The 24,004-nt window shown below is 34.6% G+C and overlaps 6 protein-coding genes across 11 annotated transcripts; 2 read left to right on the top strand and 4 right to left on the bottom strand.

Moving 5' to 3' along the window:
* Positions 1-224: 224 nt before the first annotated feature.
* On the bottom strand, positions 225-8,281 carry LOC139101228 (myb-like protein X). Of its 3 annotated transcripts, none has more exons than XM_070654331.1 (12): positions 8,092-8,281; positions 7,558-7,653; positions 6,999-7,201; positions 6,646-6,710; positions 6,483-6,560; positions 4,070-4,533; positions 3,135-3,285; positions 2,671-2,835; positions 2,084-2,578; positions 1,855-1,993; positions 1,525-1,747; positions 225-1,434 (listed from the first exon to the last, which is right to left on the bottom strand). In XM_070654331.1, exons 2-12 carry the CDS (start codon positions 7,581-7,583, stop codon positions 894-896), a joined length of 2,550 nt encoding a protein of 849 aa, XP_070510432.1. In that variant the 5' UTR covers positions 7,584-7,653; positions 8,092-8,281; the 3' UTR covers positions 225-893. The 3 variants fall into 3 exon arrangements, with proteins under 3 accessions (XP_070510432.1, XP_070510383.1, XP_070510505.1); XM_070654282.1 differs by having other exon boundaries at positions 3,135-3,288; positions 8,092-8,280; XM_070654404.1 differs by lacking the exons at positions 6,483-6,560; positions 6,646-6,710; positions 6,999-7,201; positions 7,558-7,653; positions 8,092-8,281 and adding an exon at positions 5,895-6,052 and having other exon boundaries at positions 3,135-3,288.
* Positions 8,282-8,874: 593 nt separating this feature from the next.
* On the bottom strand, positions 8,875-11,740 carry LOC139101639 (proton-coupled zinc antiporter SLC30A9, mitochondrial-like). The gene is made up of 10 exons (XM_070654986.1): positions 11,290-11,740; positions 11,046-11,235; positions 10,877-10,959; positions 10,645-10,768; positions 10,436-10,574; positions 9,976-10,299; positions 9,703-9,915; positions 9,432-9,566; positions 9,248-9,361; positions 8,875-9,134 (listed from the first exon to the last, which is right to left on the bottom strand). Exons 1-10 carry the CDS (start codon positions 11,738-11,740, stop codon positions 9,090-9,092), a joined length of 1,818 nt encoding a protein of 605 aa, XP_070511087.1. The 3' UTR covers positions 8,875-9,089.
* A 425-nt stretch (positions 11,741-12,165) lies between these two features.
* On the top strand, positions 12,166-16,131 carry Fen1 (flap endonuclease 1). 2 transcript variants are annotated; one of them, XM_070656083.1, is made up of 8 exons: positions 12,166-12,394; positions 12,490-12,592; positions 12,665-12,831; positions 12,957-13,066; positions 13,125-13,328; positions 13,403-13,621; positions 13,697-13,882; positions 15,408-16,131. In XM_070656083.1, the coding sequence occupies exons 1-8, from the start codon at positions 12,313-12,315 to the stop codon at positions 15,474-15,476; spliced, it is 1,140 nt and encodes a 379-aa protein (XP_070512184.1). In that variant the 5' UTR covers positions 12,166-12,312; the 3' UTR covers positions 15,477-16,131. The 2 variants fall into 2 exon arrangements, with proteins under 2 accessions (XP_070512184.1, XP_070512093.1); XM_070655992.1 differs by lacking the exon at positions 15,408-16,131 and adding an exon at positions 13,970-14,464.
* LOC139102020 (reticulon-4-interacting protein 1, mitochondrial) lies at positions 14,186-17,194 on the bottom strand. 2 transcript variants are annotated; one of them, XM_070655754.1, is made up of 9 exons: positions 17,102-17,194; positions 16,882-17,006; positions 16,269-16,509; positions 16,027-16,172; positions 15,817-15,966; positions 15,449-15,738; positions 15,193-15,378; positions 14,918-15,095; positions 14,186-14,840 (listed from the first exon to the last, which is right to left on the bottom strand). In XM_070655754.1, the coding sequence occupies exons 2-9, from the start codon at positions 16,927-16,929 to the stop codon at positions 14,637-14,639; spliced, it is 1,443 nt and encodes a 480-aa protein (XP_070511855.1). In that variant the 5' UTR covers positions 16,930-17,006; positions 17,102-17,194; the 3' UTR covers positions 14,186-14,636. The 2 variants fall into 2 exon arrangements, with proteins under 2 accessions (XP_070511855.1, XP_070511777.1); XM_070655676.1 differs by having other exon boundaries at positions 16,882-17,027; positions 17,102-17,192.
* Positions 17,195-17,203: 9 nt separating this feature from the next.
* On the top strand, positions 17,204-20,230 carry Asciz (ASCIZ zinc finger protein). The gene is made up of 5 exons (XM_070655110.1): positions 17,204-17,342; positions 17,704-17,799; positions 17,942-18,457; positions 18,547-18,755; positions 18,866-20,230. The coding sequence occupies exons 3-5, from the start codon at positions 18,167-18,169 to the stop codon at positions 19,983-19,985; spliced, it is 1,620 nt and encodes a 539-aa protein (XP_070511211.1). The 5' UTR covers positions 17,204-17,342; positions 17,704-17,799; positions 17,942-18,166; the 3' UTR covers positions 19,986-20,230.
* Positions 20,093-23,913, bottom strand: L(3)04053 (lethal (3) 04053). Of its 2 annotated transcripts, none has more exons than XM_070655357.1 (8): positions 23,607-23,913; positions 22,943-23,452; positions 22,748-22,878; positions 22,600-22,673; positions 22,417-22,528; positions 22,251-22,313; positions 22,008-22,171; positions 20,093-21,922 (listed from the first exon to the last, which is right to left on the bottom strand). In XM_070655357.1, the coding sequence occupies exons 1-8, from the start codon at positions 23,911-23,913 to the stop codon at positions 21,790-21,792; spliced, it is 1,494 nt and encodes a 497-aa protein (XP_070511458.1). In that variant the 3' UTR covers positions 20,093-21,789. The 2 variants fall into 2 exon arrangements, with proteins under 2 accessions (XP_070511458.1, XP_070511532.1); XM_070655431.1 differs by having other exon boundaries at positions 22,748-22,869.
* Positions 23,914-24,004: the final 91 nt, after the last annotated feature.

Raw genomic sequence — 24,004 nt, 5'->3', positions numbered from 1 at the left:
CGTGAGCTAGCTTACCAAACACGTAGACGTAATCGGTGAGAGTTTTAAAACTTTCAATATAAAGAGTTGCTGACACAACCATTTCCGTTTTCACCCTTCGTCTTCAATTCGCGATGCTTTCAGAATTAAAATAATACCTTCAAAGTAAAATCGGAATCTATATAGTGATAAAAAAAGGTATTTTGCCAAAGTTACATAATTAAAAATTAACAATACCGCAAGTCTAAAATTTTTCGTTCGTTTATTTGCAAAATAAAATGAAATTACATTGTTAATTGCATTCACTGCAGTCGTAAAGAAATGGTTCTTACATCTAAATCGTAAAATCACGATTCAAAGTTTGGCCGAAAAAAAAAATTGTATAACGATCCTAGAGAATGTGGAATTTATTACGATCAATAAAATCTATAGATAAATTGTGCTTACATAAGACGCACACATTGATTGGGCGCACACACTTTTCTCCACACTAACAATTGAAAACGGAAAATTGCATATTTAATTGCTTCACGTTTTGTGTACATGTATAATTACGTTTAGACAATGTTACTGATGCTATCTAAACAATATATGACGGATGATAATACCTATACATTAAAAGTTGAATAAAATAATAAAATTGTGAAAATATATTTTAATTAATACAAATTATCCAAAGAAAGAAAAAAAAGAGAATGTGGACAAAATAGAACATATAATAATGAATAAATATTTTGTATGTGAAGTATGTTACACGCAAAATTGAAAATAATTTTAAACAAAAGATGATTTCAAAAATATACATTGATTTGATTTATGATAAAACAAGTGTTAGAGATTAAATTTATCAGAAAAAACGGTAACGATCTGAAAATAGATTAAATAAATTGGGTGATATATCCGTCTTTTTAAGCTCAATTTTTAATATCTTTAATTTTATTATTACCGCCTTTATCTTCGAGAATTTCGTTTTTATCATTTTCCTTTTCTTTTCCGGCCAGTTTCTTGTCCGAATTGCGAAAACGATCGTAACGCGAATCTTCATCATCGCTCGATTTCGCCCCCGCTTCGCTTTCTCTTAAAATGTCGCTTAAATCCTTGTCAACGTCATCCCAAATAGTTTTATCGCTACCATGAGCGCGGTAATCGTCGTCATCTTCATCCCCTTGATTATTCTTACTGTCTTTCACGTTCTTTTCAGATTCTATGCTATTAGATTTTTCTTCTTCAATTTTAACGTATTCTGTGCCGCAAACACTATTGTTATCAGCAACATTAGACGCTGATGTAGCAGATACTTGAGGCTCGGAATTAATAGGAGAAGTCTTGGCGTTGTCCGATGTGCTATTGGTCACGGTAGAATTGGTAGAATTCGCATTTGTTGCTGATGACGATTGCAGATGTATCCTTTCTGCTTGACGTCGAAGTGCCTTATCGTCATTATCTCGTACGTATCTGGAAAATATATGTACACGGTATTATAAACGTCACAATAACAATTAGCTTATCTATTGATTTATCCTATTAAATATCGATATAACATACCGTTTAAGATGACTACGGGTAGAACAATGTAGAGCGACTGCCCGCTCTGTATTCTCGCTCCGTGGTAGATACACTTTGCATAACTCACAATATTGTACTTCGACACGTTTTATGTATTCCGCACCGACTTTTATCATTTGCTTGCCTTTCGATTTTTTCTCCGCTTCACTCGAACTTTCACCCTCAGTCTTTTCTTTCTTCTTGTCACTAGACTCTTCATCTTCTGCAAGCAACGATGGTACATTAGACATTTAGAGATAAATGCACGGGATATTAAATTTGACCATGAAAAAGATAAATTAGAATTTTTATTACACGTTTGTTACGCACCGTCTACATCACCTACAGAATCCAAAGTCATAAAATTATCAAGATTCACTTCTTTATCATCTTCTTCCGGTGCGCTCGAGTCCGCTTCTGCCTCACCACTTCCATTTGCATTCATTCTTTCTCTCAATATACTTTTTCTCTAGTAGACAGAAAAAAAAAAAGATAGATTTGCATTAATATATATCAAAATAAAAAAGTCTAATAACTAATTGTTAAAATATACCATTACCTTGATGTGCTCCAAGGAACACATGTGTGTCTCAAAGAACATTGGTGAACGGAATTGGACACGGCAAACACGACAGAATGGCGTGAGGAATCGTTTCATTTGACGATGAGATTCGGACAATTGATGAGCAGCTTTTAAAGAACGGTAATTTAATTTGCAAATGGCACAGAACATAGTGCGAGATGGTAGCGTACCACGTGCTGCATCACGAGATTCGATGCGTCTCTGCTCTTGCCGTTGAACAACTCGCATACGTGTAAGAGTGACCTTATGTCGAGCAGCGATGCGTTTCATCGCCGCACTATGACGGCCGGAAAATAAATGAAGCGAATATTCCTTGAATGTGACGCTGTGATGAGCGCAATGCGGACACTTCAATTTTATGAATTTTCTACCGTCTCGTCTACTTGGCAATTCTTCGGAATCTGCATTTCTGTCACGTTCCGCTTTTTCATTATCGTCACGTTCTTCATCACCATCGTCATCTTCATCCTCCTACAGTCAATAAAATTAATAAACATAAATAGAAAGATGATAATAATAACATTAATTTAAGTAGTGATAAAAATTGAGTTGATATAACTCACTTCTCGCTTTCGATCATCATCCTCCTCTTTGATATCATCATCCTTTTCTTCCTCATCTTCAGTGTGTTGCCTTTCTCTTTCTTGTTTTTCCTTCTTACGTTTGTCCTCTTTTTTCTTTTTTTCCTCTTCCTCTTCGATATCCTCATCCTCATCGCGTTCGTGCGGCTACATAATGTTGATACGTAACAAATATTATTAGCAAAAGTTTTTTTTTTTAATTGTGTAAGAGAATATTATCATATTAAAAAAAATATAAATATATTACATATTTAATATGCTGTTAAACTTATAAAAACTTTCGACGAAATTATCGTTAGCAAGAATTTGACGAGACAGATATCAGACTGTTTAGTTAAAAATCAGCAATTAAAAATTATAAAATAAGTTTTACATTATATGTATCATCTATTGAATTACATGAACGCTACACTTCGTAAGCTTGTTTAACGCCACTTTTAAATTACCTTTTCTTCGTCGTCCCAATTACTCTTATTATCATCTTCATCATCATCGGAAAATTCTGCGTTAATGGCTTTGGCCATCTCTCTATCCTTGTCCTTCAAGCTGGTTCCGGATCCCGACTCCTTTTTACTTCCGGGTAGCCTAGTAGTACCGCTACTAATGACACAGCAATTTTGTTTTGACTTATATTATTTTCCAGCATTCCAGTTTTATATTTTTTTCGTGCTTCTTTGTCTTTCGTTGTATCATCGAGCAAAACTTGCTTATATATGATACGTAGAAAATATCGCGAATCGGTTTAATATCTCGGCTTTATGTCCCAAAATATAAAATGCGTTTCGTAGTGTACGCTAAAAGTGTCTATTCATTTGTCTTTTTATTTTATATATATATATATTTTTTTTTTTTTTTTCATCGCGCTTCTGACTTCTTCCCACACTCTCGGTCGTGCCAAAAATTATATGAATATAGTATAGTCATACCGTTATGAACTTTAAAGAGAATTACATCTCGTGACGAATGAAGTACAATTATTTTAGCTCTCGTATCGAAATTATTAGATTGCGTTTAGATGATACACACATACACACGTATATTGCGTTTATACGTATCATCATTGATTTTCTTCTTTATTAGAACCCTGCAAAACGCTCTCTCTCTTTCTCTCGGCAGTGGAACATTTGTTTCAAGGTTGTTCGCATTTCAACTTTTTATCAATCAAGTGATCTACTTACTAGGCACTTATTCACGCATACGTGTATTCGTTCGTTTTCGTCGTTAAAATTCACTTAAATCATTGTCCTGCGACACTCAGGTCATCGACCGAGAGTCGGTTTGCATGAACCGACTTCGAAGAAGGATATTCAGGCTACGAAGGTTTGCGTACAATTTTTTTTTTTTTTTTTGGTTTCGGTAAGTGACTGTATTAATAAATTACCTCCTGCGTAGTTTGGTAGTCACGCGGACACGCTGGATGTAGTCTCGCGAGCGTGAGCCTATCAGCTTTCGACGATAGTCAAGTGAGTGCAGAGTACGCTTGCGAGCCAAGAGGACGTCCGATCGAGAGCTCACGCGATGAAATGCACCACCTCTACCGCCGGTGCCGCGGGTCGAAATCCGACCTCTGTAATTTGAGCTCTGATGCGATATTCTTCCTCGACTCGAGTTGTATCTCTGAGTCGGTGGCGGTGCCATTTCGCTAATCCGAGGAGGTGGTGGTGGCGCATAACTCCGTGATGCAGAGTGACGATCCTCGGAGCGGTGGTACGATGACGCGCGTTCGCTCTGTCTCTTGTCCTCGTATACAGCGGACGATGACGATCCCTTATTATCGTCGTAGGGCGCCGATGTAGATGAACCGTATGACGAATACCTCTGTGAGCCGCTACCGCTACCTCCACCCTGCCAAATCAAATTTAATTGTGCTCTCCTTCCATGCATTTCTGTCTTTTGTTTCGTTTCCTGTTCTTTTTTTTTGTCTGTTATATTTTATTCTACAAATATATGCATATATTTATACATAAGTATACACGTATGTGTGGCTTATGTATACCATCCTTCTCTCTCACCTCCTTATTCCCTTTCCTACCGTTTATCATTTGTAGATCTTTCTACAAACACGTATATATCTACGTTTAACTGTTAATTGCTACTGTCCAACTGGGCTAATCAAGTGACTAACCGACTGACATCGATTGATGGATTGATCGAATGTTCTGACTAAATGGCTAACTGACTAATTCAACCGAATAAAAAACTGGATTGATCGATTAACGGTACAATTGTCGATATAACAATTAACTGATATGTTTCTATTTTCAGTTTTTAAATCCATTTGCATTTCATCATTCGGTTGTCACATGCATGCAGTGCTAATGTTTATCGTTCAGTCATGTCATGACCGTCGCAGTCGCATGTGGGAGTAATAATTGTAGTTACTTTATGTTCATCGTATCACCTATATAATTTGACTTTCCCTAAACAATTGAGAATCCCTAATTGTCTCATTAAGTGACTTCGCGTAATCGTGCGAAAAACTTGCTAATCTCATTCACACCAGCAATTTTGGGAGTAGTAGCAGCGCTCGCTTCCCTCGAGCTAATAAATTCTATCTCGCCACTCAACGATTTTCTCTCGATAGACCTTTCCAACATGGTTGAATTATTTTTTTTTTTTATTAGGTGCATCAAATCTTTCGTAATCACGAGAACGATAATCGAATGAAAGTAACAAAGTTGTTGGTACGTACGTAATCATTTACGAATATTTGTGCGTGGTTGCATTTGATAATGACAGTTTGGATAACATTATGTATATATGTATATATATATGTATGTACATCCATGTAGCCATTTTTCATTTATCTTCCCTATATATATATATATATCATGCATGTCAAGTATTTTCCATCATTCTATAGGGGTATGCATACATTAGATAATAAGTCTTTCCCAATTCCCTTTTTGTCATATTTAACGTAAAGTCGATAAAGGACAAACGTGTCTCATAATATAATTGGAAAGATCTACGAACTTATAAGTGTTATTCGAAATTTATACTCTTGTAATTTAGCATTCGACATAATTTTGATTACACGATGTTTATGGATGATATATTCGTGAAAAATCCCATGCCATGAGGCAATGCCTGGGAACTTTGTACATGTTATTTTTCTACAATTTCTCTATACTCTCTATTTTCATTACGGCAATTGAGCTTACTGCTCTCTAACGGGAAATAATATGATGCAATTCGGCACGTACGTCTATATTCATTCGACTTTCCATCGACTTTTCAAATATCTCTCGAACTTTAATATATGCGGACAGCGAGCAATATCATAAATACCATCTAGGTATATATCTCATGTTTTAACGATTCATCTTTTAACAATTGGACGTTTTTGTAGCGTTCCACCGCAGTAGCGTCCCAACGCAAAAAGAACGAGTGTTCGAGAAGCCGGTGGTTCGCGTTGCTTGAAAGGAAAGTATGATAACTTATGAATGCTTCGTCTAAATAAAATATACCGATCTTTCTTATCTACGAGTGTCCTGAAATCATTTAACATTTTTCTGTGTAACTCATGTAATACGTTACACTTTAATCGATAAGCGACAAATTTTCAGGACCATCGTTCTCAATTACAATAAATAAAATAAAAATAATATTTGACTCTTCTATTAAAAAAAAAGACATTGTTTGTTACAAAAATTCAACTAAGAAAATATTCATAATCAACTTCAAAGCATTGCATATTGATGCCATACTACACTTTTCTCTCAAATTATTAATTATCTCACAAGATGAAACGTATGAAGAGAATATTATAGAGATGAGGGGAGAATACATACCTGATAAGAATCACTTCTTATCCTTTTGCGCGTTGATTCACTAGATGATCGATGGTCGTCTCTACCAGAATACGAGTCCTACAAAAAACAATATTTTAGAACGACTTATAAATTATAAAACATAAATAAACTTTCTATAATTTCTACAATTTTGTGTTCTTACTCGAGGCCTCTTATAATTGTTGGAATGTTCGCCACGACCACCTCTACTTGAATATCTCTCTGACCCTACAAAAAGTCAATATATTGTTAATTTATTCTGTTTTAAAAATGTAACCAATGTATAATGTATACATATTATAAAGTATCGTAGTCTCCCACCTAACCTGTACTTCGTTTAATGCATCAAAATGTAGATTTCTATTTACATTGTCCAATCAAACACTTCGAAACATTTTTTAATACTAAATAAAGCACGATCAGTTTAATTGTATGTTTCAAAGTATGATCATACAATCCTTCTTGTATTGTTCACTACACAATACATCTTATTATTGAAAGTCCAATGACTATTACCTGAATTATACTTGGATCTAGAATCATAGCTCGTAGTTGAATACTTAAATCTGCCACCTCTGGAAGATGAGTATCCTCCTCTGCCAGATACATTTCCTCCCGTTGACCCACCGTTCCATTCGCTTCCTCCGCCGCCGCCCCGTCCCCTATAAGAACCCCCTCCGCGAGAACTAAATCCGCGACCGCGAGAACTCATATTGGAGCTATAAAAAAAAAAACCGATCGAAACATGTCCATGTTACACTTGCATCGTATTTATTCTTAATTTTTATGTTTCGTATTTTGATATACTTTCTATATATTACATCTTATACAGCAAAACGTGAACGTCCCGCCAAAATAGAATTTGCAAATACTTGAATGTTAAAGCATACTTAAAAAAAAAAAAAAAAAAGAAAAAATATATATGTAAATGCAGTAAAGTGACAGAGGTAACAAAGTCGCTTGAAATGCAAAATGTTCAAACAAAATGCCATTAAAATAATCTAATAAAGCGTTTGTATAAATCTTACCTACCAAACCCGCAAAACTTCACAAGCATTAATAAAATGTATATTACCTGTACTTGTTGTAACCATAGCTCATGGTTGCAACTTATCGCCGAGCGAAACAGAGAGAAAGAGAAAGGGACTGTAGTGGATACAGCGTCAATAATCTATGAACAAAATAAATAGTTTTTGGTATAACGCACGTGCTATCAGAGTTGCACTTGGTGAAAAAGGTAATAGGTATTAGGTAGTCTTCGCGCGACGTGCTCAGACGACGAGCCGCGGGAACGAGCGACGCGGTTCCACGAGCGCAATCGAAATTTTTCTACAAAAGGAAAGGAAAAAGAAATCGTTTAAGGGTAAAATGGGTGGCGTGCGACTAGATAACGACGTCGATCGAAAGTGCGACGTGCTAGCAACATGACGTCGTTCCGCCATGAAGCGGCGAAGCTCTCACGTTTCTCGCGCCGAAAATACTCTGGGAAAACGAATTCGTCTGGCCAGAGACGCGGGCTGGCAAAAGCTCGACAAGCGTTTCCGCGTACGAGCGACCGCGAAGAGCAATGGCCGCGTTTCGGTGGTATTTCGGGGCGTAGAGAACTTACCCTGGCCGCAGCGCAGCAGATCCCTCGGCTCTTCGTTGCGGCTCGACACCGCGCGATTGCAAGCGATTTCCCGATAAACTGCGTCACACGTTACGTCGCGTATGCGTTTCGTCCGTACGCCCAAGCCTACCCCAGTCAATAAACCGCAAGCCGTGGTAAGTCGGTGCGGGACAGTGCGGAATTGCGGAATGTTTGACGTGCGGCGAAAAGATGACGCGATGAGTCCACTGCCGATGACCAATCGTTTATTTGGTCCTGAGGGAAACGCAGAGGAACCGTTTAGCCGCACGTCGCGCAGTAGGTACGTATTTCCAGACAAACGCCAATGGGCTGAGGTTGTCTGAGACGCCATGTGTTATTCTATTGGCTCCCGCGTGCGACAGCCAATCAACCTCTCGCTCCTACGAAAATGTAGCAAACCGAGGAACTTGCTTTCGCATAGTACTCGGTCATTTTCGGTTGTTCGTACATTTTACAACAATTTTATCCGTTTGTTTATTGATCGGCAACATCATGGGGGTCACTTCCATGAGCGATATCGATAGGCTAATATTTCAATTTGGCTGCAAAATGGTAAAATTCTGGAGTAAGCAAAAGTTTTTAGCCTATAGACAATCAGCTCATTTAAAAAAATTTGTTGCACAACACACGTGAAATATTTCGGCATAACGAATGCACCCATAAAGATATTATCTGAAAATTTATATTTTGATATAAATGACTTAATAATTATTTGTTTTAATATTTTCCGAAATATAGAATACATATTTAGTAATATACATATTTGTTTAAGAAATTCGTGGATTTATTATACTGAGTAATACGTAATTTTTACAAGATCTGTATAGCATTTATAAAATTATTACAAAAGTTGAATTACCTTTACAATTACATACTTAATAAAACTTATCGTACGATAGACATCTGTCTAAGTAATTATATTAAAATAAAATTTACATCCAGCTTTATTTAGTTTTAACTTCAAATACTATAAGTCTTTATAGAATTTCTAAATCACAATGCCGTATTTCTGGGTGATTTTTCTGAAAGGAAAAATATTATCAATAAATTAATAATTTTAAGTTAATTTAGGTATTTATATAGCTCTACATAATATATATTACTATATATTATTATATAAAATATATTTATTTACCTTCAGTTTTAATTCTATTCTATCAATTTCTCCACCAAGCATATCTACAATATTTTCGCCGTGTTTTAATAAAAATGCCTCTAATTCGTCGATATTTTGCATACGTTTTACTTCCTGCAAAATATTGCACATCATTAATATTTTATTATTATAAAACTTTTTCCAAAATATATAATATTGATACCTCGAGCATTGCAATTAGATCGTGCTTATCTAGATATGATCTTGTAAGTTCTCGCCCATCAAAATCCAACTCAGCTTTATATCTCACTAAATTATTACCCATATCGATCCCTTTCACATCATGAATCGCACGAACCTAAAACGTACAAAAAATATAACGTAAAGATATATATCTATACTATCTATAGTTGCTAAAAATTAATTTTAAGAAAAATTAAATAATAAATAATGCGCGCTTTGTAGTGCCTAGTTAATTAAAATATCAATGTTACCATTATATCTGCTTCTAATTCAGCATTAATTTTATCAAGATTCTCTTGCGATATACTTCTCCCAACAAGTGCAGCAACGTTCGAGTAGATTATAAAAGACGCCACCCCGCCGAGCAATCCACCAACCAAAAGTGAACCGATAGCGTCGAACATTGGGTTTTCTAAATACGAGGTCAAGCCCATACATCCAGCTGCGACAATAACTCCAAGTACCTAAAAAATAACACAATAATTTTTCCGAACGCATATTTTTAGAAAGTAAAAATGACTTACAGCTGCGAAGTCTTCCATGAGTACAACGTTCACAGATGGATCCTGCCCTTCCAAAACAAACTGCTTAAAACTTTCCTTTTTTTCTTCCGCGCCTTTTTTTATTGAATGTAACGCTATCATTAAAGTCGCCCCTTCGGACAATAAAGATCCACCCAGAACGAAATACGCCCAAAAAAGCGTATCTAATGGAGCGGGAAAAAGAAGACCGTGAATTCCGTGATAGAAAGAAAGACCTGTACCGACGCAAAAGATTCCCACGCCTGATATCAATGAGGAGACATACTTCATGTTCGTGTAACCGTAGGGATGATCGGGATTTGGATTCTGCAAAATAATTTGTATAAAATAAATTAACGTTGAAAATGAGATCGTGAGACTATTTACGCGAAAATAATTTGTATAAAATAATTTAACGTTGAAAATGAGATCGTGAGACTATTTACGCGAATAGTTAATTTACCTGTACTGATTTGTGAATACCATACGCTAAAATCAATTGATTGCAGGTATCCGCAGCAGAATGTACACACTCGGAAAACATACTATACGAACCAGTTAATAACCAAGCAATTAATTTGCAAAAGAAATTAAAAGAATTTCTGGAAGGAAAAGGAAATTAATTAATCAAAGAAATGTACGTACATACAAACGCATAAATTCAATACATACATAACAATCGCAGTCAATACCACTTTGCCCGATCTTCCAAACAGACCTTCCTTCTGAACTATTTCTGCCTTACTACCAATTTCCCGTCTGTAGTCCCTCAATCTCCGCTTAACTGTAAAAACATCTAAAACAAAAAATTTACATTACAATTTTTATATTAATTATTATTGCACTAAAAGTATTTCTATTAAAATATCTTGCAAAATAAACATGTCAAATTAGATATACATACTTTGCTGGTAGATCTTTTGTTCTACTTCCTTTTTTAAAAGTTCTTTCTGCAAAGCTTCTTTTGATCCCAAGACTTCTAAAGCTCTAAAAAGGTAAAACTTTAAAATACTTGGTTTCACATTTTTCACATTGCAACAACTTATAGAAATTTATTTAATCAGATTTCTTACTTAGCCTCAACATCTCTCCTCCAATACACTGTAATAGGTGGTTCAAGTTCATAGGGAGAACGTCTTTTTGTCTTTGGTAAAGTTTCTAAGTCAGACGGTTTTAATAAAAAATCAGACATAGCCCTCACAGGTGTAATAAAGTTACGTTCCAGAGAAGATGTTGTCTTATCAACCCTGATTTTTCTTTTCACTGTAAATTAGAAAATTAGCATTCAAAATATAAAGAGCATTTGGATTCTTATACCTTTTTTTGACATATCATCTTTCAATGATTTATTTGGTTGCTGTTCTGCAGACTGCTTTTCTTCCTTCTTCTCATCAAAAGCAACTGGTTCTATATCTAATACTCTTTCTTTCAGTTTACCTAGCTTTTCTTCATTCAGCTCTATTATTCTCTGTTGAACCTCCTCAGTTTTTACCTCAGATTTATCCTTATTAGATTTCCCATCATTGGATAGAAATTTTGTCACACAGATCCATTTGCAGTCCTCATGTCTACCTACTTTTTTATTAGAAAAAACCTTTTGAGAATTAAGGAATTCATCTACTTTGTGTTGTGTACCATACTTAGGCACAATTAAAATACTGGCGTGTCTTCTAACTGGACCAGCATGCAATATGCACAATTGGTCGGCATGATATCGACATGTTACGCTACGAATAAAGTTAACAAGATTGTGGGGCCGATGTAACATCCTTGTTTTCTCTCGTTTCTCAGAGACACATCACTTAACCTGAAAACGAGTAAGTCGATCAAGAAGGATATAGCCCTTAAAAATGGGATTCTTATCCTCAATAATTACCTTTAATAATTATAGAGCAATAAACCGTAACAGTGTTATAAAAATTGTCTTTAAATTCAAAGTAATTTAATGGAAAAATAGCGAATGTACGTACCTGCGAGAATGTTAGCTACAAAAACATACTTTTTTGCCTGTCAAGTTCTTTTACGACAGCAAGCACATTGTCAGCGGGCTTGAAAATACTATCCCAGCATGGTTTAACGACGAACTAATTATAATTGATTTAATGATCTGACGACAGCCAAACTGACATAAATAAATATATACTGACATACATACGACGATTCCTTAAGCTCAACGCACAAGAGCGACATAACAGATTTATGTCGTAGGCTACGAGTCGTAGTCGTATATTGGCGGGAAATTAAGGTGCGTTCGCTCTGATTTTCTTCGCAGAACGTGTTTGTTCAGTGTTGTTTGACGCGTCGTCTATTTTCTACGAGCGTGAGAAATATTCCGCCGACATGGGTATTTTGGGCTTGTCGAAATTAATAGCTGATGTAGCTCCAGGAGCAATTAAAGAACGAGAACTGAAGCATTATTTTGGTATGTAATTGTCTTTCGTACGTTTGATTTTATACCTTTAATCAAGAACCACGATCAGCTTTGATGATACACCATATCATTCTGTTTGGCTTCAGGTCGCAAAATAGCTATCGATGCATCAATGTGTTTGTATCAGTTTCTCATAGCCGTGCGCAGCGAAGGGTCCCAGCTTGTTTCCGCGGATGGTGAAACAACTAGGTATATTTTTTTAGCGTAATCAACAACACACAATCTTTAAGAACTCGATAATGTACATTTTGTTATTTGTAGCCATTTAATGGGTACATTCTATCGTACCATACGCTTGGTAGAACAAGGAATAAAGCCTGTGTATGTATTTGATGGAAAACCACCAAATCTGAAAGGTGGAGAATTAGCTAAGAGAGCTGAAAGAAGAGATGAAGCACAAAAACTTTTGCAAGCTGCTGAAGAAGATGGTATTAACAAATTTAATTTGTTTTTATGATTGTAATGCTCTGAGAATAATGAGAAAACTGAGAAAAAATTATGTTTTATATAAAATTATGAAAGATATTTACAGTAGATATTATTTTTATTACAGGAAATTTGGAAGCCATAGACAAGTTTAACAGAAGATTGGTTAAAGTTACAAAAACTCATGTTGATGAAGCTAAAGAGCTATTAAAGTTAATGGGCATTCCTTACATTGATGTAAGTATTTATATAAAATTATAATTTTGTTTGTTCTTAATAGATATTTTTTATGTAGGCACCCTGTGAGGCTGAAGCACAGTGTGCAGCCTTGGTAAAAGCTGGTAAAGTCTTTGCTACTGCTACAGAAGATATGGATGCACTTACTTTTGGATCTAATGTGCTACTACGACGTTTGACCTTAAGTGAAGCCAGGAAATTACCTGTACAAGAAATTCATTATGATAAAGTTTTAGCAGATTTGGAACTAAACCAAGATCAGGTATGCATTTTAATTATTTTATTTAATAATGTTGTTAGTGAATTAATTGATCAAAAATAATTTATAATTTTCAGTTTATCGATCTTTGCATCATGTTGGGTTGCGATTATACAAACAGTATCAAAGGTGTTGGTCCAAAAAGAGCAATAGAGTTAATAAAAAATCATAAGTCCATAGAAAAAATTCTTGAAAATATAGATACCAAAAAATATATTGTACCAGAAGATTGGAATTATAAAGATGCAAGATTATTATTTCAAGAACCTGAAGTATCAAATGCAGATGAAGTTCAGGTATTTTTATACTGAATAGCTTTTCTTTTTTATTTCGATAAATTATACATACTAAATAATCTTTTATTTTACAAGTTAAAATGGTCTGAACCAGATGAAGAAGGCCTGGTGAAGTTTTTATGCGGTGATAAACAATTTAATGAGGAGCGAATTAGAAACGGCTCTAAGAAACTTCATAAGGCTCGAAACACATCCACACAGGGTCGATTAGACTCGTTCTTCAAAGTAGTGCCGAACCCGACTCCGACTCCAAAGCGAAAGGTAAAGTATCTTTTATATGCAAACACAAAATTTTTAATACTGTTTTGAATCAAATAAATTTTTTTTTTTTTTAATATTTTATTATAGACGGAAGAAAAAAAGGTGTCTGCTAAAAAGGCAAAAGCAGGTAACAGTAAATTTCGCGGTAAAGCAAAGTGAAAATAATATTACAAGTTTTGCAAGAACAGCAATGTTAATAGCGCACTTATGCCTTGTATAAAACATTATTTTAATAATGTTTTATACATATTTTGAACATTTTCAAAAACTTACAATTTGCAACTTTAACTGGAAAACGTAATATAATTTTTTTTCTATTTATTTTGTAAAATATATACAATATTAGTGTACAATATACTTTTATAAAATCTATCGTAGCAAGAATTCAACAGTAATATATCGCAGCATATTTTTATAAAAATCTGGATATAAATTTCAAAAATTGTGTATCATTTAAATTCATGTATGATCAAAATCATTACATTTACTTATCATTGTATATCTTTGTCGTATATTTAATTTCTTATTAATTATAACTTGAAAAGGACTTTAAAAAATAATAAAGCATCTTTCTATGACTAATCTGTTAATTATATTACATCAGTCTTTATTTTAGCACGCTTAAATTACCATTTTTTTGCAATGATATAAAGGTTTATTAATAGAATTAGGCAGTGATCATCTGCCAAAATTATACACAATTATGTACAAAACATATATAATCGCGATATAAAGTTTTTTTTCAATGATAATGTCACTGAAACGTTATAATCGTACTACCAATAGAGTTCGGATCTAAAACATGGAGCAATGCTCGCTCGATATTGTATGGTGCGTATACCCTGTCCACAACCGTTTGCAATTGATTTGCATCCGTCAGCTCGCACAATGCTCGTAAATATGCAACGTTTAACTTAGCTCCTTCTTTCCACTGATGCATGTTAAATCCAAACATATACTATAATTGAATATATCAATCAGTAGTACATTATAATCGATGATTATTAACTAGAATAAACTTAAATAATCCAATACCTGAACCAATAATTTTATTCTAACACATCCAGCAAATATACTCCCACAAATTAATCCTAGCGAGTCTGACGTCAATTGCTCAGGAACAGTTGATACATAAGAGCCATGAGGCAGTAAATATTTCTTTAAAATATGTTCTTGAAAAGGTTGATTATCAGTAAAAAAAATTGCATCATATCTAAATGAAATAAATTTAATAAAATTAAAATTTTTTTTAATTTAAATAAGTAAATTTAAAATGTATTATAAATTTTATGCAAAGAACTTTTTCATACTTATCGTGTAACTGTAATTCTTTTTCGATGTCGGTTTCGTTCATTATAATAATTTCGTCGGCACCCAGTGCCTTCATTATAGGCACGGCGTCCGTTCGACATGCGGTTATTATATATCCACCCCATAACTTAATTAATTGTGTTAAAATACAACCAATTGGAGTACTTCCACCGAAAATGAGAACTCTATAACGATAATATTATATTAATTTCAGACAATCAAAATTAAGAAGGTGTCAAATGTCAAGAATATTACCGTTTTCCTTTGGCGTTGCCTTCTTTAATGATAGATCTATTAACTAAAGCGTCCCACGCTAAGCACCCATTATATGGAAGGCTGGCTGAGGCTTCAAAATTACATGTTTTAGGCCGTTTTGCTACTTGCGTTTCTGGAACAATGATATATTCCGCCATCGTGCCAGAAGCCCACGATGGTACGGCTAAAAATACCTCGTCTCCAATATCAAAGTTAATAACGCCCTGTCCAATGTCGACTACAATTCCTGCGCAATCTCTCCCTAAAGTTACAGGTAGTTCTTTCTGTTTCTAAATAAATACATATGTTCATGCATTATAACGATAGTGTCGCAATTAAATATCGCTGAGCATTAAGAGTTAACTTACTCCTGAGTTAAGTAACTTTCTATAAATCTTAGAATAACCAGAGCATATCTTTGTATCAATAACATTAAGTGAAGCAGCTTTAACTTGTATAAGTAAATCGTTCGATTTTTTAATGGCTGGCATTTCGGAGTCTTCTATTAATAACACACCCTGTAATAATAAGTAAAGCATTATATTCAAACTAAAATTATAATATCGTATGATATATACCTCGATACCGTAATAATGATGGCAAGCAATAGTTTTTATATGATGTACATGTTGAGAGGTAGGTTTCCAATTTATACCAATATAGTAGCCAGCTACAGTTCCAAACATTAGGCCAGTCAGGCAAAATATTGCTTCTCTCCTTGAAACTGGAATATAAACAAATTTATATGTAATTAAAATTGACTTTGACTCTATATAGAATAAATATTACTTTTAATTGTATTGTCAAATATGCAGTATACCTTTATTAACACACAAGTTTCCTAACTGGCGATAAAAATCTATTGTATTCCATTGAGTGTTGTAATACTGAAATTGTATTTCTTGCCATCCTCTTTGTATAGAAGTGGCCATGTTTAATACAATGTCTTTGGCATACTGGACATGTTGTTCGTTGCAAAGTTCTAAGATGAATTGTTGCAATTGGGCTAGCCATGCTGTACACCATTGTTGTCCTTGTTGCACCACTACTGATGCTTGAACCTTTCCCCAAATTATTTTTATGTAGTATATTGAGATTTTTATGAATAATTATAATTTATGCCAAGTGATGGGCACATTATGAGAGTATGAGATGCCAAAACATTATGTAATATTGAACTATTTATATAATGCCTAATATAACACAACATTTTTAACTAAAATGATATATAAAGTTGATATAATTTTTACAATTTATTACAAAAACATATTGTTTCTCTGTACATTTTAAAATCATTTATTTATAACAACAAAGTTTGAAAACAAAGATAATTTTAAATCATGTCAGTTCGAAATCAATTAAACAATTGTAACTAAAAATATTATATAACGCACAATTGCTGATGCGAAAAGATCTGAGAGAAATCTGATTACCTGTAACGTTTCGAGCTGATTCGAGAAGTGGAACCAAACCTCGTCCATGGGTGCTTTCCAGCTAAGAGACACAGTGTCGACACAGAGTCGACACTGTGTTACACACTGGTGGATCCTAAACCCGTCTGTTTTACCACTTATTCGTACTTTTCATTATTTTTTAAATTAATTATACAGAATCGTAAATATATGTATAGTTTCACACGATTAAAGTACATACGCAAATAAACAGTCAGCTGGTCAGTTCGAGAACTTCGAGATCATAGCATGTCCTTGAATTTCCAATTCTAATTTTTCTCTCTGTCATATCAACACTGTGACTCCTTATTTGATGCTTCGGCGTCGCAACCGTTTCTTAGATCAAGATAAAGTGCGTGAAATTCACAAAAAGATAATGTGCCCACGGTTGTCTTAAAAGTGTCGCAATTTTTTTTTTTGCAATTGTTAATCTAAATACTGACGTAAGTTAATATTACTAAAAAATGTATATAGAGAAATAATTGTAGTTAAATAAATGATGGACGAATTACGGTGATTTCGAGGCTCCAATCTTTATTAAATAACATGAAAATCATCAATTTTTTTTACATTTTTATTTGTGAAAACACCGAAGAGGTTAGCAGTCGGTGCTGTATCGCCTAACGCTATGCTATCTACCGTTTACAGAGAACGCTACCGCTATCGCGTTGTTGGCTCTGTGAATGAAGTTGACAGCGTTTGGTAGTGTTAACAGCGTCTCCCTGAACGCACCCCGAGAGATGCATGCGGGTAGAAGTAATAATTGTGTCAGTGTTCTAAATGTGAATCCTTTATTCGTTTTAGGATGGTTTTAAAAAGCTGCGACAAGCTCAAGTGATACCATAATGTAACAGCAAATACGGCATCTGGAATTATGTCAGCAGCTCCAGTTTAAAACATGTAAGCAGGAAAAGTTACTCTAAGCTAGCATATGTAAAAAAAATATGCATGCAATATATATTTATCATATTTAGAATTCAACAAGTATTTTATAACAAATACATTTTTAATGCATTAAAAATTTTTTTTTTAATTATCGTAGATACCTCAAGTGAAAGAAACACAGTGCAGAAGTAAAATGAGAGGAAATGAAAAATGATAGCGTAACAAAGTAATCTTTGTTTTTTGCATTCCATTTTTTTATTATCAGTCACGATTACATCGGATTATAAACGTAGATGTATATACATATCTCTCTTTCACTGACGTTGCGTAGCATGCCGGCGAAAGTCTGTTTACGTGAAATCGCGTTAAAAGATAACTTACAATGTCGAAAGTATTTAACCAATTGATGAAAATTGATGCATTGCCACCTGAGAAGAAGATTTGCCCGCTACCGGAAGAACTAAGTGTAATAAACAATGATGTCAAGTGTGAAAAATGTGAACTCGTCTTCAGAAATGAGCCTAGCTATCGATTACACGATCTCAAAGTGCATCAGAGCAAAAATTTGGATAAAGTTGCGAAGGAAAATGCACGTTATCATTGCCCGGTGCAGTCGTGCGTCTATGCTGTTAATTCTCAAAGATACTTTAGCAGCATGAAATATCTGAAACAGGTATGTATTATTTTAATATTTTGTATCATTGGTAATAGAAAAAGATAAAAATTAATTTTATGGATATGTATAACACTATATTCTTCCAGCACTATTTGAAAGTGCATGCCGAAAAAAACTATGTGTGCGATCGGTGTGGCAAGAGTTTTTCTACCGAGTCTGCTAAAAATGGACATGCAACAGACTGCGGCGTTAAATTTACATGCTCCTGCTCAAAAACCTACATCACATATGAAGCATTGCTTACACATGCAAAACGATTTCAGCACGTTATAACAGAAAAATATAGAAACTCAAGGTATATTTGTTATATTATACGTTTTAATTAATAATTTAATTAATAATTATCGATATATATATAATGGAATTGAATAAAAAAATTATTAATATATTGTAATCTTTTTGTAGACATACTAAATTCAAGACCATGCAAATCGTTTTATCAAGAGGAATTATAAGCAAACCTATTACAATATTGCCCAATCCAGATAAATCTGAAAAAAATTGCATAGATATTAGTACCACAACAAAAAGTACATGTGACATTGGAGTGCAAACGGACGATTACAAAAAGAGCAAGAAAATATCAAGTCCTTCAAAATTTAACAATAATAATTTACATAACGCAAAGCGTCGAATATCTAAACAAACGCAGACTAATAATCTTTCTAAGGAAAAGATCTCCGGAAAATCGATAGAAACGCAAACACCACGAGTAAATTCATCAAAAATGCACAAACGCAATGTAAAATTGAAACAATCAGAGCAGACATTGCTTAAAGGAGATCTTAATCTCGGAGATAATTTTACGTCGACCAATTTATTTCCGGCTAGCCCGCTGCCGTTGCGTCATGACGTGGGTTTACAAGATTTCTGGGAAGACAAAAGTACTTCGGGCACACAAACGATACCAGAAAAGGATATGTTTGAAGCATTTAACGATAATGTGACTCAGACAGAATTCGAAACATTTTACAACCATAATCATAATTCTTTAATTCAAGGCGTACCGAAAAGTACAGTCGCTTTAATGACGTTGCCTTACGAAGATACGACAGTTGAAGGATATTCTTTCGCTTCGACCGACGGCATGTGTCAGGCAGATCCTATGTTAACCGCTAAGACATTTGATGACCGATTTAGTAGCATAGAAACGCAAACCGAGCAAGCCTTTTCACGTTCATACTTTTATTCCGAATCTCTATCGAGATCTTTTGCTTTGAGTTCAAACATCGAAACGCAAACTACGGATAATTTAGATAACATGGAGCAATTACTGTACAGCAATACATACACTCAGACATGCGACAAAATGCTTTCTTCCGATTTAGGATTGTCCAACATACAGACTCAGACTGCTTGGTCACACGATGACACTACAGTTTCTACCGAGACTCAAACAAAATCCTTAATTTGTGGAGCCGATTGCAATATTCCCATTGGAACTTATAGATCCTGGTTAAATACACAAATAAGTCACACCGAAACGCAGACTGATCTTCTTAGTATTTTCGAGGGACTTGAATAAATTAAATATATTTGTTCTCGTTATGACTTATTGTTCACTGCTTACGAGTTCATGTTTTAATTCGTTAATTACAATTAAAAAAATTTGTATAATATGTTAAAAAAGTATTAACATTGAAAATTCTTTATTTGTCAAAAGAAAAAAAAGACCTAATTTTTTGAATTTCTTAATTTTATACTATTAAAACTTTTTATTTAAATTGTTGTTTTGTTTTAGATACCAAATAAAAAAAGTTAGAAATTTGAGCACCATCTGCAATTATATATTTGTATATACAGGGTATAGAGCCTTTGAGAATAAATGGAATTAATCAAGACAAGTTAGGCGAATAGCACCGTCGCCTGTCGCGCTCACTCACCCTGTATGTGTATAGAAGTATATATATATCTCATTTATTGTATATAAATACCAAAGTGTTACGCGTATATTGCGTTTATTTAAATACATATATGTATTGGGATCTGAACTTATCGATAATTTATGGACTGAACTCGGACTAAAAATGTATGTATATACACATCTGTTTTGTATCTCTATTTAAAGTTTTATGTATACATATCGTATGTACGGTATGAGTCTCGATATCTCTTTTGTAAAAAATATATTTTGCGTCACGTGCTGAGTTGCTGCGTGATGCGTGCAAGCTAACATTTTTAATGTAATGTCAGCTTTGCGATAATATCATACGAGATCCCAATTACTGCAAAAAAATCTGCATTTTTCAATTGTGTACAATATACAACTAAAAAAATATATTTCTTTAATAAAAAAAAAAGTTACGATAACGATATCATTGTAAGTCTTTCTGCATCTTAATGTCGACTGAATAAATTTTACAAATTGTTATAAATACAAAAATATAACAAGTATTTCATAAATAATATGTATTCATATATTCAGATTGAAGCGATTTTGTGTTACGATATTTATCTGGATAGCATGAAAAACGAGAATAAAAATTCTGCAACGAACATGGATAACAAGTGGATTGGATAATGATTTCTCATTGCCGTTCAATGCATCAATAACATTGCGCAGCGATGCATTAACGCAGCGCTCGGAATTAGTAGCCCAGTTCGGCCGATTTCTGATCGTCTCCGCCTTTGGTTTCCCACTATCGCTCGAAGCTCGACGACCGGATGCCGATCGCCCGCGAGACGCTTTAACTTAGGAGCGTTCCTATTTATATTCACGTTAGAATCATACACTTTATTAAATAATTAATAAAATTCTTTTTCTTAATTAATAATTCATATAATTACATATTACTAATTTCTTATTATTAACATTTTTATTATTTTAATCATTATTTTACTGTGTAGCCGAGCTTCAAACATATAAAATTATATATATTAAAATACATTTTTATATGTTTGAAACTCGGCCACACAGTAATTTAATAAAAATAATAAAAATGATAATAAGAAATTATTAATATGTACGTAATTATATGAGTTATTAATTAAGAAAAAAAAAAGAATAATTATTTATTAAAGTGTATAATTCCAGCGCGAATATACATAGGAACGCTTCTGAGTTAAAGCGTCTCCCGGGCAGCCGGCCGTCGAGCTTCGAACGATAGTGGGGGACCGAAGACGGAGACAATCAGAAATCGGCCGAACTGGGCTAGTAATTCCGAGCGCTGCATTAACGTATTAAATCGATTAATGCATAGATCAATTTGTCATTAGTAAATGCGCAGTAAAATTATGAGATGAGATACATGATGAAGTGAGAAAAGGATGAACGGTGTTGAAACTCGAATATATAAAATAGATAGAGAGAAAGAAATTTCTATTTCTAATTATACTGCAGGACCAGTGGCATTGTCTTCATCCGAATCAGATAAAAAATCTTTGGTCCAGTCTTCTATCCTGTCCACATTTTCAAGAGTCGATGCGAGTACTCTCAGATTATCCACGCCGGACATTAATTGTCTGTAAAAAAAATATCGATTTCGAAAGAACATGCATTGTTATTAAGAATTATAAATTATTTCAGGCAAATTGTTTTTAAGAGTACCTGAGAGATACTTCTGCCGACGATGCAGCCGCGAATAAATCCCGTGCAAGTCTTCTAATTGTACGATTCATGTTAGCACTAGCATTTGTTTTTGCATTTTGTCCAGTTGTTGAAGTACTGGCTCGAAGTTCACTGTTCTCTAGCCGTAACAAAGATATCTCTGCCTAAATGAACAGAATAATGAACCAATATATTAGTTTTTTATTTTATGTGAATACAATTGGGTAAATACAGAATACTGACCGTTAAAGTCTTAATTTCTTTCTTCAATGATATAACAGTGCTTTCGGCATCAACTGCTCGCTTCTACGAAATACAAATAGCATGCTGTCGTCGTTTCCCAATAACACATGTCATAAACATGTATTAACTGTTATTTACAATTCGGAATGCAGATTTTCATACTTACTGTACTTCGTTTTAAGTTATCTTCGACTTGCTCTATTGCTTTTTCTAAGTGCACAGCTTCTTCATGTTCGACTTTTTTTTTAGACGACAGTTCTGCCTCCAATGAACGAAGTCTGAAATTAATTCACCAATTATGTAAGCTACTAATATTTAACAGTAATATAATGTAGTAAGATATAATCACCTGTTCAATGTTTCAAAAAATTGGCCTTGAACAACGTTAAACGCTTCGCGTAATGTTGCGTTTTCGCGTACAAGCTGCAACAAATTCTCAAACTTTATATTCTCTATTATTTTATCTATTAAGTTTTTGTATTACATTGTAGTCTTACCGTTCTGTGTGATGCTTTCAACGAGTTATTAGGATCGGAATCTGTATGTATGGGACCATCACTTAAAAAATCTGGTAGAGAATTGGGTACACTTGATTCTTCTCCTATTGATTGAATTCCTCCTAAAAGATCTTCTCATAATTTTATATTTAATTTGTAGGAATATAATAAAAACGTGAAATGTGCACAAAGTACCTTCTTTAGAGTAATCATAAGGAAGGGGCAAGTTCAAGTGATTTGAAACAAACGAATTTATTTCGTTCGGTGCAGAATGATCTCTGTGTGGTACGTTTTTGTGTAACGTATCGGTGAGATCAAACGACTGTAGATCGTCACATAAATTATCAGAGCCATTCTTTTTAGTCTCATTGCGCCAGCGAGACGGCATTTGCTGCATACTGTTCTGTGCAAAATCTGGCAAACAGTCCACGTCAGGTAATACTGGATCATGATTCAAATAACACTGTTCGATGACAAGATGATCCTGTACAAAATCTGGTAGTTTTGTTGGGTTTCGGGCAGAATAAACGCTACCAACATTGTCATTGTCGACGGTGACGCTGCTAGACGAGCTAGAACTCGACGAAGTCGAGTAGACTTTCGGCCTTGCCCCGGTGTTCTGATAGTTCGTCTGTTGTGTGCCGTTCTTCAAGAAGGCCTTGAAGCTGAAAGGGTTATTATCGCGACGTGACGGTACGTCTTGATCTGTAAAATAATCATTCTTAGCTCTCACAATTTTGAACACAAAAAGGAGACGAAACAATTGGCGATCAATACAAGCGTTTGATCAATACAATCGATCAATACAAGCGAATAATAATTATAATAATTGTACTATACAATGACAGTGAAATCTAACCTGTCGAGTGTTCGGCAGGGTTGATGCGACTTCTGTTGAAGCGGTCCAACTTCGGCGACGGATTGTTCCTGGACTGAGCGTCCGGACGTGCGGAGACCATCTTCTCCTCGTCAGGCGACAATTGCTTAAAGACGTCTTCGTTCTTAGACGTCGACGGGAGATTTTTGCACGTCTCTACACGGGACGACCCTCTGGTTTCTTTAGACGTCTTGGCCTCATCCTCCTCATCGGACGACGAGGGCCATAAGTGACGTTGCGGCAACGACGACCGACGGCTTGAGTTGTCAGTCCTCTTACGGCTCGCCATAACTCGCGTTAACGTTACGACCGAGTCATTCGCGACGCTTGACCTCTTCAAAAGGAGTACGTCTATGTGCTCGCTTGACGTCTGTCACTGT

This window comes from Cardiocondyla obscurior, linkage group LG01 (genome assembly GCF_019399895.1).
Source record: "Cardiocondyla obscurior isolate alpha-2009 linkage group LG01, Cobs3.1, whole genome shotgun sequence".
In the NCBI taxonomy this organism is placed as follows: domain Eukaryota; kingdom Metazoa; phylum Arthropoda; class Insecta; order Hymenoptera; family Formicidae; genus Cardiocondyla; species Cardiocondyla obscurior.
The sequence above is the reverse complement of the archived record's forward strand: the minus strand, read 5'-3'. Positions and strand labels throughout refer to the sequence as shown.

Coding starts and splice junctions, on each gene's coding strand:
- LOC139102020 (XM_070655754.1), bottom strand. CDS start 16,929: ATGGACGAGGTTTGGTTCCACTTCTCGAATCAGCTCGAAACGTTACAG. Junction 16,510..16,881: donor ATCAGCTCGAAACGTTACAG/GTAATCAGATTT, acceptor ATTTGGGGAAAG/GTTCAAGCATCAGTAGTGGT. Junction 16,173..16,268: donor AAACTTGTGTGTTAATAAAG/GTATACTGCATA, acceptor TTTATATTCCAG/TTTCAAGGAGAGAAGCAATA.
- LOC139101639 (XM_070654986.1), bottom strand. CDS start 11,740: ATGTTACATCGGCCCCACAATCTTGTTAACTTTATTCGTAGCGTAACA. Junction 10,960..11,045: donor AGGAGAGATGTTGAGGCTAA/GTAAGAAATCTG, acceptor TTACCTTTTTAG/AGCTTTAGAAGTCTTGGGAT. Junction 10,300..10,435: donor GTATTCACAAATCAGTACAG/GTAAATTAACTA, acceptor ATTATTTTGCAG/AATCCAAATCCCGATCATCC.
- Fen1 (XM_070655992.1), top strand. CDS start 12,313: ATGGGTATTTTGGGCTTGTCGAAATTAATAGCTGATGTAGCTCCAGGA. Junction 12,395..12,489: donor AGAACTGAAGCATTATTTTG/GTATGTAATTGT, acceptor GTTTGGCTTCAG/GTCGCAAAATAGCTATCGAT. Junction 13,622..13,696: donor CAAATGCAGATGAAGTTCAG/GTATTTTTATAC, acceptor TTATTTTACAAG/TTAAAATGGTCTGAACCAGA.
- Asciz (XM_070655110.1), top strand. CDS start 18,167: ATGTCGAAAGTATTTAACCAATTGATGAAAATTGATGCATTGCCACCT. Junction 18,458..18,546: donor GCATGAAATATCTGAAACAG/GTATGTATTATT, acceptor ATATTCTTCCAG/CACTATTTGAAAGTGCATGC. Junction 18,756..18,865: donor GAAAAATATAGAAACTCAAG/GTATATTTGTTA, acceptor ATCTTTTTGTAG/ACATACTAAATTCAAGACCA.
- LOC139101228 (XM_070654282.1), bottom strand. CDS start 7,583: ATGAGCTATGGTTACAACAAGTACAG. Junction 7,202..7,557: donor TATGGTTACAACAAGTACAG/GTAATATACATT, acceptor TTTTTTTTATAG/CTCCAATATGAGTTCTCGCG. Junction 1,748..1,854: donor TTCTGTAGGTGATGTAGACG/GTGCGTAACAAA, acceptor CGTTGCTTGCAG/AAGATGAAGAGTCTAGTGAC.